At 37.7% G+C, this 14,460-nt stretch overlaps 1 protein-coding gene across 1 annotated transcript in view; it reads right to left on the bottom strand.

Moving 5' to 3' along the window:
- Window positions 1-4,681: 4,681 nt before the first annotated feature.
- LOC136666303 (Fc receptor-like protein 5) overlaps window positions 4,682-14,460 on the bottom strand; it is a 49,564-nt gene continuing 39,785 nt past the window's right edge. Inside the window, exons 3-9 of the mRNA XM_066644400.1 lie at window positions 10,308-10,355; window positions 9,388-9,663; window positions 8,935-9,273; window positions 7,708-7,974; window positions 7,294-7,542; window positions 7,068-7,172; window positions 4,682-4,740 (exon numbers count right to left, since the gene is read on the bottom strand). Of these exons, the coding sequence (XP_066500497.1) occupies window positions 4,682-4,740; window positions 7,068-7,172; window positions 7,294-7,542; window positions 7,708-7,974; window positions 8,935-9,273; window positions 9,388-9,663; window positions 10,308-10,355 (1,343 nt within the window). The remainder of the gene's footprint in view (window positions 4,741-7,067; window positions 7,173-7,293; window positions 7,543-7,707; window positions 7,975-8,934; window positions 9,274-9,387; window positions 9,664-10,307; window positions 10,356-14,460) is intronic.

Genomic DNA, 14,460 nt, shown 5'->3' with positions numbered 1-14,460 from the left:
GTGTTCTGTATTTGTAGAGATACTGTATGAGTAGAGCCCAAAGGTCTTTATTAATAGTGGAAGGACTTGTGTGTGCACATATAAATAAATACATGTTTATTACAATTAATGCTGGTGGCATTTATTAAGTTTATAGTTTTATTCATTTTCTTGTTTTAATGTTATTGCTAAAATTTTTATAAATATATAAAAGGAAGGTTGTTTAAAAATTACTCATTGATATTCATAGATGTAAATTTGATGCAGATACAACAAATATTTTATTAGGATCTCTCATTTTACTATTAAACTTGAACTTATGGAACTTTAGTGAATATCAGCCAGTGTTTAAATTTCTCATATACTTTAGTAAGAGTTTCCCCATTCTGGAATTGTTATTGTAGAGTATGTACATGTTTGTGAAGGCAGAAATCTACATCAGGAAAACAGGCAGTATTTTTGACCTCAGTGTGCATCCATTCTCCTTTCAGCAGCAGCAGGTTTTACTCTAGACCTCATTCTGTTGGGTTGAAGAAGACAGTTGTGTTTTGCTATGGATCTCTAGGATCTCAGATGTTAAAGCAGGGATGTCACTTCTACAAAAATAGAATAGAACCAAATAAACAAAATAAAATACCTACAAAGAACTACAATCCCCTAAAATTCACAGGAGCACATGGTGCTGAAATACACTTCCAGGTTCTGAACAGCCGTGACAAGAATCAGGATCTAAATCACATTGTTTACAAAGGCTTGGTTGTTCAGAATAAACACAACCCACACCATTAATTATTGAAAGCATTTATTCTTGTACTTTACTTGAACAATGACAATCACAAAACCTGATACAAAACACATCAAGTATATTTATTATATTTCTGGATAAAATATAGCTACTAATGCTGAAATATCAAAAAATATTAAACAAATGCTAAAAGTGAACCTTTTATTCATTGTTAAACTTGAAAACATTTTTATTATTAATAGATTAAAATAAAATTAATGCTAATATTTTAAATATTAGTTACATAAGAAAGTAAAAAGTAAGACAAAGGTATTCAATGTCTTCTCAGTGTACAGGTTACGATGTATCAAGAATACAAATGTGATTAGAAATGTTGTCTTTTCAATAATATATTAAACATAAAATGTCTTGGTTTAAAGAAGCAATCAGTCATTTGTACGCCAAAAAATAACATAATATTTATGATTTTTTTCTCTCTTATAAAGCAAAAGTCACCTGCTTTCAATCTAACTGCACTCACTAACAGCAGAAATGAAGCTGCTGGACACTAAATTGCTGTTTAAAGCCACTTTGTCTGACCTTTCTGTTTGAGTGTCTCTAAATGAGCCGTTGTAGTACACATTATAATAACTCAGTATCAAACACTCAGTCAGATGCTCCAGCTTCTATCACTGCGTATGGTGTGTTCACCTCATCAGGTTTAACTGTGAAATACACGATAAACACAGCACATTAGTCTTTGATCAGATGTTCTGATTCAGTTAAAGTTTGATAAAGAAATGTGTGATTCACAGAAACTGAGAAACGACTGAAAGACTGAGTTCTTACCTCGAGCTCTGTAGCATTTCACCCCCAGCACAATGGAGGTTATCAAATAAGGAGTCACTGCCATGAGACTACTGAGCACTGGGAATGCAGATTCTGGAGCAGACACACCTGATACACACACACAATAAACACACTGTAAAATAGGACAGAGATTATTGCTGAATGAAAATATAAATCAGAAAGCAGCAGACCTCTGACTGAGATCCAGCTCCGAGGAGACTCTCCTTTCTCTGGGTGTTTACAGTGGTAGAGTCCTTCATCAGCTTTTGAGACTTTATGGATGGTCATCTCTCCTGTCGTCTACTCCATCTTTGTAGAAATCAACTTGGAGGTGTGAGGAGTTTGTGGAGCGAATTAAACAGTGGAGAGTCAGAGAATCTCCCTCAGACACAGAGTGAACAGGACTCTCCAGAATCACAGCACCATCTGCAGAACAACAGTGAAAACACTGTAGAGAACAGAGTAATGGTGTAAACACAGACTGTTATTCCTACAATCTTTATTCCTGCTTTGATAGCTTATAATGATTATACAGACTGATATTCCTGTGAAAAGCTGAAATTGTGGTTTGTGCAGTGATTTTGTAGAATGAGCTTGAACCAATCAGGGTCCATTACACTAAAACATGCCATTAGATTTAGTATGAAATTGCAACAAGAATATTTTACTGCTCCAGAACAGGCCTGTGTTAACTTAACTCACTTATATTTTTCATGTTAATTATTTAAATATTCTGACGTAAGGTTTAATAGAAATTACAGTTTGAATACTTTTACACCCCCCTCCTCTGTGTTGGGACATTATTGTACAATGAAGCACTACAGACTTACTGAGAACCTGAACGACTGAATGAGGCAGGAAACGAGTGTGCTTTTAAGTCCTTTACACCTTTATTTGCTACACAAAACATGGGTATCTCTAATCCCTATACGTTTACCAAACTCCACACTGAGCACAGCTTTTACAATACAGTCCCATACTGTGCACAAAAATAGTTTCCAGAGCTGGTCGAAAGAATCTCTGGGAAATAAAACAGAGCGGATGGACAGGTTCACTCAAACCTGCTCGCTATACTGTGCAAAGTTTGACAAAACAAAATGCTCTAAAACGTCACATACGGTTGAAAAACGGCAAATTACTTTTGGAATCCAGAGCAAGATTTATAAAGTTTTTGATATTTTAACTTCTCTGAATTTTACAGCAATTTTGCTTCTTTCTTTCTCATTAAAAGCCTTCTGTCCGCACTCTGCGTTCATTTCGCCCGTATTTGTGCAAGTTCTTGGAAAACTCACGGATACGTACAGAACGGAGCAGTGTCACTGGAAACCGCCGGGGCATTGCAACCGATTATACCAAAGAAACACGACCTCTGACAAAATACGTGAAAATAATTATACATTTACACGTCGCAAAGTATTTAATGGCCTCACAGACCACAGTCGTTTAAGTACATTTATATTATCAGCACCTCCTCCACCGCCGCCATGTTTGTTGATGTCGTCATAAACTTTTGACTCTGAACTGTATCTGTCTTCTGTTGCTTAACATCCGAGTAACATCCACACCAACGTAAAGGGCGCATAGGATTATAAGAGCAGTGAAAACTACAAAGTTAGAAACGGATATATTTGTTGGAGTAAGTTAAGAGTTAATAACGCATACGTCTAAAAACACTTGATATGGCCCTTGATCAACGCTGAAACATCTCTCCGAATAATGAACAGAACAGAAGCAGTATTCTGGTGAGATTATATTTATTCATGTTAATTCTGGTCATTAGCTAAAAAGATTACATCACCATAGCCTTTATTACTTTAGATTAAATGCTCATGTTAGTAGAAAAAAACATCATAAATGTAGAATATTTTATAATTTCATGAAACCTAAGCTTGAATTAATTGATTTAAAAATGTTCATCCAACAGATTATAATACATTGTATTGTGTTTATAGAATAATTCTGCCTTATTCTGACATTTTAACTTGTGCCTACATTGCACTGAAAATACTGCCTTCACAGAAGACCATGCCTTTATTATATATCTTATATATATATATATATATATATATATATATATATATATATATATATAAGGATGCAATGATATACCTTTTCAGGCTTGTTAAAATTTCTGATTCTAAGATCAAGAATATATTAATTTTCTACACATATATTTATATCTTTTTTTTAATGAAATCTAATTGTGTACTTGGTATTCCTCAAATGAATATAAATATTATTTCTTGTCTATGGAACTGTCCAAATGTGAAAAACTTCTATAAACTGTTATAAGTGAGCTGTAAAAATACAAACATAGACGAAAGAAGAAACTGAAATGCAAAATTAAGAAAATAATAAATGAAAATAAACTGCATTTAAATTGTAACCCTTAAACCGCTCATTTTTAAAAAAAATAATTTTATCCCAATATTCTCCCCGATCATTAGTCATTTCTGATTATAGATCTGTGATATCAGCTCTGGCTACTTCTGTGATTGGGGGAGACGGGGTGGTCATTCCACTCACACAGAGAGTGAGGCCAATTTTGCTCTCACTGTCAGCCTCCAGAAGACTGAGGCATCACTGGGGACAGAACTGGTGATCTCATGATGAAAGGTCCAGTGACTATAAAGCTGTACATTTTGGGAACCCTCTTAATTTTTATATTATTTTTCAAAAAATAAAACACAAACACAGAGGTTTCAAACAGAGCTTTGAATATATGATTATTTCTAAATATCTGTAATTGTTAAATAATAATAAAAAAAAAAACCCTGAGAAACATTTCACTTCATTAATATAAAATACAGACAGAGCATTTGTTATAAAGATGGTACCAAAGCTACTTTAAAAGTGTGAATATACTGATATCTTGACCTCTTCTGTCTGCGCTCCTAAAAACCTGGATCAGGAATTCTACAAAAGGTTGTTTGGTGTTTGGCACCAGCACAGGTTCCTTCAAAAACCTAAAAAGAGAAAAACACTTTAAACCACAGGTAAATCCCAACGTAACGTATAACCACCTCCACTCCCCGAGAGTGTCATTCAAACACAGTGGCCTTGTACTTAACAGCACTATTTTAAACTTGTGAGGCAGAACAGTGATAAACTTTATGATTTCATCTTACCTCAGTCTGTGGTGTGCTTCACGTCTGAGTAAATGGTGTCATCGTCTGCAGTGGTTTTCCCTGCAGCACACAGTCACTGAATTAGTATCAAGTATGTGTTCTTGTTAAATGCCATTTTTAACAAAGAAACTCAAACAGCACAGTTCTGCTCTTAATATGTTCAGATACTTTCTTTTAAACTCGCCCTTAAACATAAAGCCTCTGTTCTGTTTTTTCTTTGACTCCTTCTTTGGCTTCAGTTCAATTTCAGCATAAGTCACATCACTGGGTTCAGCTTCGGTTTCTGAAAGAGAACAGAAGCTTTCTGTCACCACTGTCTTTCTTCTGTCAACATCCAAATGTCACCATCAACCAATTATTTATATTTCATTCACCTTTCTCTAAACCTTCCACTCTGTGTAAACAAAACTTGTTTGAAAGGTTTTGTGAGAATAATTGTATTTGAGTTTTTGATGAATGTGCTGTATACAATTCATACCTTTTCCATGGGGTTTTGGATTTTTCACCTTAATTTCAGAATATGTCGCATCACTTGTTTTTATCACTGCATCATCTGATACAAAAAACATTTCATATAGAATATATATATACATAGTATTTTTTCATTTATTTTATTGCAAACAACAACATAATCATTTAATATTTCCCTTACATTTTTTGGGGGATTTTTTCTTTTTACTAGTCACAATGCTGGCGTACATTACATCACTGGACGTAGCTGCAGGATCGTCTACAACAGAAGATGTTGTTTATATGTGACTCAAATATATTTTCACACCACATTGTAAAACAAACTAACTTACTGTTTTTTTTTTAAATAAACACAAACATTAAAACTCTAATATTGTTGAAAATGAGTTATGAAATAAATTAAATTTGGGGGGAAGGAGATTGACCAAAACTCCTCCTACACTTGCTACACTCTATAAATCCTTCCTTCTCTCCTCAGTTTCTAGTGACAAATATATTCACACCCCCCCCCCCTCAGCTCTTCAGTGACTGCTTTAATATATTCCAACTTTCTCACTGTTCACCTCACTTTTCTCAAGCTCAGTTTTGGGTAGGGTCTGTATGTGTGAAATATAATTTATTAAATAGATGAACTACAGCTGTTTTATCAATATTGCCATGAGACAAAAGGTAAATGATCTTCTAGAGCAGGGGTCGGCAACCCACGGCTCCAGAACCGCATGCGGCTCTTTGATCCCTCTGATGCGGCTAGGCTTTTGAAAATAATAAATGAGTATTTAATTAAAATGTATTTTATTTTAGTTCGTTCATTTTCAAAATGTAATTCTATGAAGATTATGGCGATCTTGTAACATCTAAAATATTTTAACATTTAATATTTAAAATATTTTTGTCGCTCTTAATACACGTCACAAATTCCAATGTGCGACACCCACCAGTGTGCGGTTTCTTGAAAAATATATTCATATTTTTCATTGTTCAGTGAAATAGACATTTTATTATTCAGGTTGACAGCTGACTGCACGGCGCCAGTAAAAGGATGACGGCACGCAGAGAGAGGACAGCATTTTTGTTTGCTGCCAGTGGATACTTTCAGTTCGGCATTTTTTTCCATTACTACAAGGACTCAAATAGACATTGAGTATTTTACTTAACCTTCAACCCAACGTCTTTTTTTTCGGAGTTAAATTTTTTATTTTCATTACTACAACGACTCTTTTTTTTCGGATTTAAAAATGTTTTGTTGCTTGCAGAAATGTTATTTCATTTACTCTGCAGTCGTTCATTGATTTCATAAATGTAACACAGTATAGTTTGTTTATACATAGCACAAAGGCAAAAAAAAAAAAAAAAACAGTTATGTGCAGTGTTATTTCATGTAAAATTTCAAAAGGGTTTTGTGGCTTTCAGTGTTTTATTTACTGTGTGAAACGGGTCCAAATGGCTCTTTGAGTGCTAAAGGTTGCCGACCCCTGTTCTATAGAGACTGTGTAACTAGTGTAAAAAGTGAACATTAGTGTGTATGCTGACACTGCAAACTGACCAGCCTGCTGTGGTGAGGACCCTGAGATCCACAGATTCTAACTCTGTTTGGTTTTCTGCTGATTTCCAATGGGACAAAGAGGCCCTGCACCACAGTAAAAGCAAACACATTTTTTCACTTGGGTTCATTAGTTACAATAAGCATGTGTTTGATGAAGGGATCCAAATTATACCTTAATGTCAATAAATTATCTGCATTTTTTAACATGACTCTTTAAGCAACTCTTCAGGTTTTGACGACTTTTCTTTATGAAGAATTTAAACATCCAAAATAAAAGCTTGTTAAATGAACCTACAACAACAGCCACAAAATACCAACAAGTCACATCTTCACAATACACTGACCATGAGGTCCAAAAATTGTGATTTCAAACCTTTTTTTTTCTTGTAACAGCAGAACCAGCCCAGTATGATAATGAGGAGCAAGATAACAGTCCCCCCCACTGACACTCCTATTATAATAGCAGCAGACCCAGAACCTGAGAGTGGAGAAATATAGAGAATATAATTTAAAAGTTAAATAATTAACTGTAAAGTTAACTTATAATAATTTACTGTATAGTTAGAGAAAGCATTAAATTACATGAAGATGTTTCTCACTTCTGACTAAGATCCAGCTCCGTGGAGACTCTCCTTCTTCTGGGTGTTTACAGTGGTAGAGACCTTCATCAGATTTTGAGACTTTATGGATGGTCATCTCTCCTGTCGTCTGCTTCTGGAGAAGTACTCCATCTTTATAGAAATCAGCTGGGAGGAGTGAGGAGTTTGTGGAGTGATATAAACAGCGGAGAGTCAGAGAATATCCCTCAGACACAGAGTGGACAGGACTCTCCAGTATCACAGCACCATCTGCAGAACAGAAACAGGAGTAAAAGTGTGCTGTGGTATTTAGCGTGACTGGATTATAATTTTTATTACATTGTGCTTGAAAAATTAAGCTAAATAATATCTTTCAAAACCTCAGTAGTCCTCTGTATTGAGCCCCTATTATTGATGAGAATAGTGGAGACTCACTGTACACTGTGATGTTGACAGGATCACTGCTCTCTCCAGATTCAGACTGACACCAGTAAACTCCAGTGTCTGATGTGGAGAGGGAGCTGATGTTGCAGGTAAAACCTGGAACTGAAGAACAGTTGGACACCTTCTCACTGTGTGTGTATCGTCTCACTCTCCATCCAGCAGAGTCTCTGTGTCCCTCACAGCTCAGTGAGAGAGAGTCAGTGCTGAAGTGTTGAGTTCTGCTGGGACTGGTGATCAGAGACACTGGAGGAGAGTTTCCTGAAAATACACAGAAGATGGATGTGTATCACGTTGCTGAATACTAACATAATGCTTCAGAAACACACTGTCCACAGAAAGAACTGGTTTAATGAATAAACACACTGAGGAGGAAGATTCACATTTATTTTAATAATAAATCACACTTCCAGTGCATATCTCCCCTTCAAACACACATAAAGCACTTTACTTTATATATTATTTTCAATACAATTGTAGAAATTAAAATTGTGTTGATTTCATACGTTCCATTTTATCTCCAGGACTTATATGTTCTTTTATTTTACACAGTTCTATAGTGAAAGTTTACATATATTCACCTCTCCTTCTGGATAAAAGAATGTAACATACCTTTAGTGAACACAACTGTACTTTAACACCACTGTTGTACCTTTAAAGGTATATTTATGTTGTTTGTACCTTTAGTGACTAATAATGTACCTCTACCATCCCTCTTGGACTGTGGGATGAAACGCGAGCACTCAAAGGAAACCCACACAGACACTGAGAGAACACACCCACTCACCAAACTGGGTATTGAACCCAAAACCCCAGAACCCTGGAGCTGTGTTACAGCGACTGATCCAAAATCACTTGGAGTAAAGTCATGTTTAATTAACATCCACTAAGAGTGTTACTATTTTAGAGGTACAACATGTGTCCTCTCACTGCAGTCACAGGCAAAGGATGTGAGCAGCTCTTTTTAAATCTAAATTAATATAAACATACTTCCTCTACAGAGAACACACATACACACATTTTAATGCACAGTTAAATATTCCTTCTTATATCTGCTGAAATTTACAATATAAACTGTGTCCTGAGCAATGTGTTTAGACTCAGTGTCGTATTAAAGTCTGTTTCCTGTAGAGGACATTAACTCATTTTAACTGTAAAAATCAACAGAAGTGTAGTGAGACTGTTCTGACTGTATAGTCTTCACTGGCTCTAGTTCCTCACCAGTGATCCATAGTGGCTGTGGACTGCTGTACTGTGTGTGAAAGGCTGGTTCTCCTCTCTCTGCTCCACATACATAAACTCCTGTGTGATACAGAGCAGCAGGACTGAGAGTGTAGGAGCCTCCAGCTCCTCTTCTGCTGTCTGACAGGAGCTCTACAGGATACACCACTTTACCACGAACATCTGTAATCTGGGTTAAACCTTGTCTGTAGGGAACAGCTCTGTACCAGCTGAACGTCCAGCCTTTAGAGGAGATATCAACCTCACAGCTTAGAGTCACTGAGTCTCCTTCAGTCAGCCAGCTCTGTGGAGACACACTCAATACTGCCTGGGCTTCACCTGACACAGATGACATGGAGAATAGAACAGACACAAACACGTTTATACAGAGGGAGAAGATTATTACATACAGTATAATTAACAAGAAAATACACCTCAAACCCACAGACTCACCAGAGACAGTCAGTGTAACAGCATCACTGATCTCTGACTTCTGAGAGTCACTTTTCCTCTCCCCTCTGCAGGTGTATTTACCGCTGTTAGACTCTGTAACAGAGCGGACTGTAATCTCCTGTGATCTACTGATCTGCTTTAGTTCATTATTATCTTTAAACCAGATGTAATTCCACTCAGTGTCTCCTCCTGCCTCTATGTCACATCTCAGAGTGACAGTCTCTCCTTTAAACACTTGTACATCAGGCTTTATCCACACCACAGCTGTAGGACTCTCTGAAAAAAAGAGAATATATTATGAATTTTAAACTCAGGTGTGATAAACCACAGTTAAGTTATGTTTTACCTGAGGGGGCAAACACTTCTTCACACAGGGCCATGTAGGTTTGGATTTTCTTTTCTCCTTTAATAATAAAAACCATCATTAAAAACTGCATCTTGTGTTGTCTTTGACTAATATTTAAATGTGTTTGATGATCTGAAACATTTAAGAGTGACAAAAAATAAGAAAATAAAGGGGCAAACACTTTTCACACCACTGTATATAAATTCCTGGACCTGAGAAACCATCAAAACTGTCTCCATGATTTCATCTACACTCCTGAAAACATCTATTCTCCTGCTGTGAGCTATGGGTCTGAAAGGACGTGTAAATGTCAATAATAAATCCACCCCAGAGTCCAGATCTCAACATCACTGAATGTGTTTGGATTTATTTGGATCTTTGAGAAGCAGAGAATGTAAACAACATGTAAAACTGAACTTTGGAGGAGTGGAGAAATCAAGCCTCAATAATCTCCTGAAAAAACTAATCTCCTGAAGCTATAACAGAAGAAAGTAATGGATTTAAATATTTATAATACATTTATAAACTAATATCTCTTAGAACAGAAATAATGTAACAATGGAGTTACACTCACCTGATACAGTCAGTGTTAAAGGGGCGCTGGTGTGTGTGTATATTCGGCTTGGAGATCCTTTTCCTTTACAGGTATAATCACCTGCGTGATACTGTTCAACTTTAGAGATTTCATATTCTTTTTTATATTCTTCACGAAGCTGGACACTGCCCTTTTTCCACTCATAATTCTGGTAATCTCCACTTTGTGTGTCACATGTCAGAGTGACTCTCTCTCCGATGAACACACTCTGAGCTGGTTGGACCTTCACTGTAGGCTTTGGTCTCTCTGTTCAAAGATCACAAATACTTTTGAAATATTTATTATAAGAGAACAAAACATTTTATTTATTTTTTTTATTATTATTTTTAAATGAATCTGGAAAAATCAATTGCCCTTTTTTCTGTGAAAGAATTCCTTCACAAACGAACTAAATCACTGTCAAACATTAGAACGCTGTAAGTGTTGTGTGAATTCTCTGCACATTTCTGAGCGGGTTTCTCCTGCAGTTTTTAAATCTCTTTTTCTGTTTCTGATCGTGGCTCCTTTATTCTTGCTGGGATTTTTGGATCACAGCTTGTACTTGTTTACCTCGTGTTTTTGTCTTTTTTGGACTCTGTGCTCTGCCCCTGACACTGGTTTTAGAGTTGAGTAGAGTTCAGTTAAATCTCTAAAATGATCAGTTTAAAGAGCTGAATCACTACTAATAGAAGAAGATTAAAAGATTTCCTTCACCCTCACTTCTAGTTCTAGTTTATTTACATGTTTCTAATGCTCATCTAGTCTGATTATTCTTTTCCTCCATTTCTCTATCAGCTGCAGAGATTTAACTGAATACTGGGAATAATGGGTGATTCATGTTTAAAAATGTGTCTCACAGCATTTATAAACTGTAAAATTCAGCATGAGAGGCTTCATTACACTCTGCCGACAGAAGAAACTCTGCAACTCTGTTCCTCCTGGAGTACACACTGCTGCACTGACTGTGTTGTTGTGTCTATCTTCAGGAATCAGAGGAGGGTGTAAATACTGAGAGTCTTTCCTCCAGAAAATCTTCATCCAGTCGACTGTGGCAGCTCACAGCTCAGAGCAACTGTGTCTCCAGTAAAGACTGTGCTCTGAGACTCCACTCTCAGTCTGGGTTTTACTGCTGATATGAAATGATGAAGTCAGTTAAATATCTGACATTTTTTTAGAACACAGTGTTAGAACAAACCTGCAAATGGACCCAGTTCAGTCTGTAGACCCTTCATTGTGTTTATTGAGGTGCTATAAACAAATCCATCATTGGTAAATTAGGACAATATTTATTCCTTTTACATTTTAATAATGATAACATGCTCATACTGTCCTGAGTGAAAGACTGAACTGGAGTCTATTCCATATTTGTTTGTTAAAATCCTATATACTACTCTATCAATTTGTGGAAGGGATATTTTTCACTTGTAACGGTCACTTTAAGAGACTTTGGGTTAATTGCTTGCGCACTGCAATGTTGGGGGAGGGGGAAGTTGAAAAAAAACGCGAACAACTGAAGCAAGCTGTTTTGGTTAGCACTGGGTTGTAGCCTTTTTTGCTTTATCTTCTGCAGCTATTCTGGATTGTACTGACTGTGGGGTGTGTGGGTGCTCCTAAGCCCAATAAATGGTCTCTCTCGCATCACACTGAATGTTTCCTGTGTTTTTCTAGAGCTGAGCAACTAGGTGTCGACCGGTTATAGCTCCCTCCACGAGAGCATCCGACCATCCACGCGGTTCATTACAAATTGGCGCCCGAACTCTTTGTTACCTGGAGCCTCCGTTTTATTCTATTTTATTTTTGTGGTATGGAGTGTATTTTTTTTCTTTGTTTTTTGTTTTTCCCTTGATTTTTGGCACTCTACGCTTTCGTGAGCTTTAGCTCGGTTGTTGGACTGGGCCTTGGATGACGGTTTGTGTCTTTGGGGATTCACTCGACGTTTGGAGTTTTTGCGGACTTTGGTTTGCCTTTGTTGGGGATTACTGTTTTTCGACGGACACCTCGGCTGTTTTGCTCTTTGTGGATGTCCGCGTTGTGCGCTTCTGCTAAGCTAAGGGTGCCTCATTCTATTCGTCACAGACTACCGTTGCCTTGTTTCACTTCGTGCCCTTGGACTTGGTGTTGTGGGACATGAATGGACGCTAACCACATCCAAATGAGGACATTACTGTGCTGACTGCAGGTGGGTTCGTTCAGCTTGCAGTGTATGGTGGTCTGAACTGCCTTCATTGGAGACAGACAAGTAAGGCTGTTCCTGCTATAGTCGACTTTGTGGTTTATTATTATTATTTTTTTTATTATTATTATTTTAATTACTGTTGTTTTTCTCCCTCTGTATAATTACTTATTGTTAATTTGGTAGTGCTTTGTTTATTGAATCTTTGTTAGTTTAATATTACGTATGTATTGTAATTGGGGATCAGGAAGTTTTCATGGGGGTTAAATAAGGTTTATGCTTGTTTACTATTTTGCTGTGATTGTGAAACTGCTGGTAGTGTTCTGAATGTCGTGTAAAATGTATGATTTTGATGGTTTTGTGTCAGACGTTGATGACTCTATTCCTCGGGGTGCTAGGCCTGCTCCTCTTTGTAATACTTTAGGAAGTCAAATTTACTTAATGCAGCAAGAAATTGAAGTGTTAAGGGATTGTTTTTATTCCTCATTGCAAGTTCAGACTGAAATTCTTAAACAGTTGAAGTCTGATTCTAAGGCTCAGTCTCCTTGTCAGGGGGTGACATGGTCTGTTCCAGTGAGTACCTCTACGCCTCATGTAGCTGCTCACACTCTAGGCTCTCCTGACTCTTGCCGGCCTTGCGGTCATGCAAGTTCCCACTTGTTCGGTGCTCAGGCTGATTCTTCTGCTGCTGCGCTTCACCCAAATATTTCTCCTTGTGTGAGGGTTAAGTCTAATGCTTCTGGTAGAGAGAACCAATGCTCTGGGGGTTGTCTTGTGTCTGATACTGCCATGCTTAACAGCACTTCTCGGGTACTAACTACTTTGCTACAGCACTCAAAAAGGGAGCCACCTAAATTTAATGGTTCCACTGGCATTCCACCAATGGAATGGCTGCAGGCCGTGGAAGTCTTCAGGCATGACATGAGTTTGTCTGATATGCAGGTTCTGACAGAATTGCCACGTTTTCTATCTGGTGAACCGAGTCGTTGGTTCCAAGTTCTTAAACCATACGTGACAAGTTGGGAGCAGTTTTCTGAGCTCTTCCAAAGTGCTTTCCTTCCATCTGACAATCAAGAGAGAATCTGGAAGGGTATTCTTGGTTGTTTTCAAGCTCCTGATGAACCCCTCCCAACGTTTGTTGCGCACATGTTAAGTGAATTCAATAAGCTCAGACATCCTCCTCCTGAACCAGATAGAGTGGAGCTGATCTGTAAACATGTTCAAGAAAAATACACAATTGCTTTGTATGGCTCTCACATTTCCTCAGTGGCAGATCTCTTGCTGCGCGCACACGAGTTAAATGCTGCGCTGGGCCACAGAGAATCAAATGTCTCTCCTATGGTTTCTGCTAAGCCAGCTAAAGTTGTGGTCTGCTTTAGGTGCTCTCTGCCGGGTTACACTTCTTGCACCTGTCCTCAGTGTAACCCTCTGTCTTTCCAGGGGGACAGAGGTGACAGGGAAAGTGTAACTGACGTTTCACCTCCATGCCGTAGTGGTCCGAGCACCCAGTTCATGGGCCGTGAGCAGTCAAAAAATAAAAATCTGCTGCAACGGGATGCTAAAGGTGCGAGTCAGCATCGTGGTGCCCAGAAGTCCTCTAGGGGTTCTAATGGGTCTTCTGATCAGGTGACCATTACTGCAGAAAATCACCATTTAGGGCATATAGTAGACACATCTTCTGATGTTTCGTGGAACACGCCCTTCTGTGTTGACGTTAAATTAAGGAACAAGGTTGTGTCAGCCACACTCGACACTGGTGCTTCATTGTCTGCTGTGTTATCTGATTTTATTGACAAAGATGTTGCCGGAAAGTTAAAATGTGAGCCGTGGACAGCTCCTCCATTGAGATTAGCTGATTCAGCTCTCTGCGACCCACTTGGGGTTACTTGGTTGCCCATCTGGTTCCAGGGCCATCGTTTTTTCCATCGTTTTGTGATCTTGGATAAAATGTCCTCTTCTCTTATTCTTGGGATGGACTTC

This window comes from Hoplias malabaricus, chromosome 14 (genome assembly GCF_029633855.1).
Source record: "Hoplias malabaricus isolate fHopMal1 chromosome 14, fHopMal1.hap1, whole genome shotgun sequence".
NCBI lineage: Eukaryota > Metazoa > Chordata > Actinopteri > Characiformes > Erythrinidae > Hoplias > Hoplias malabaricus.
This window is presented reverse-complemented; position numbering and strand designations above follow the sequence as displayed.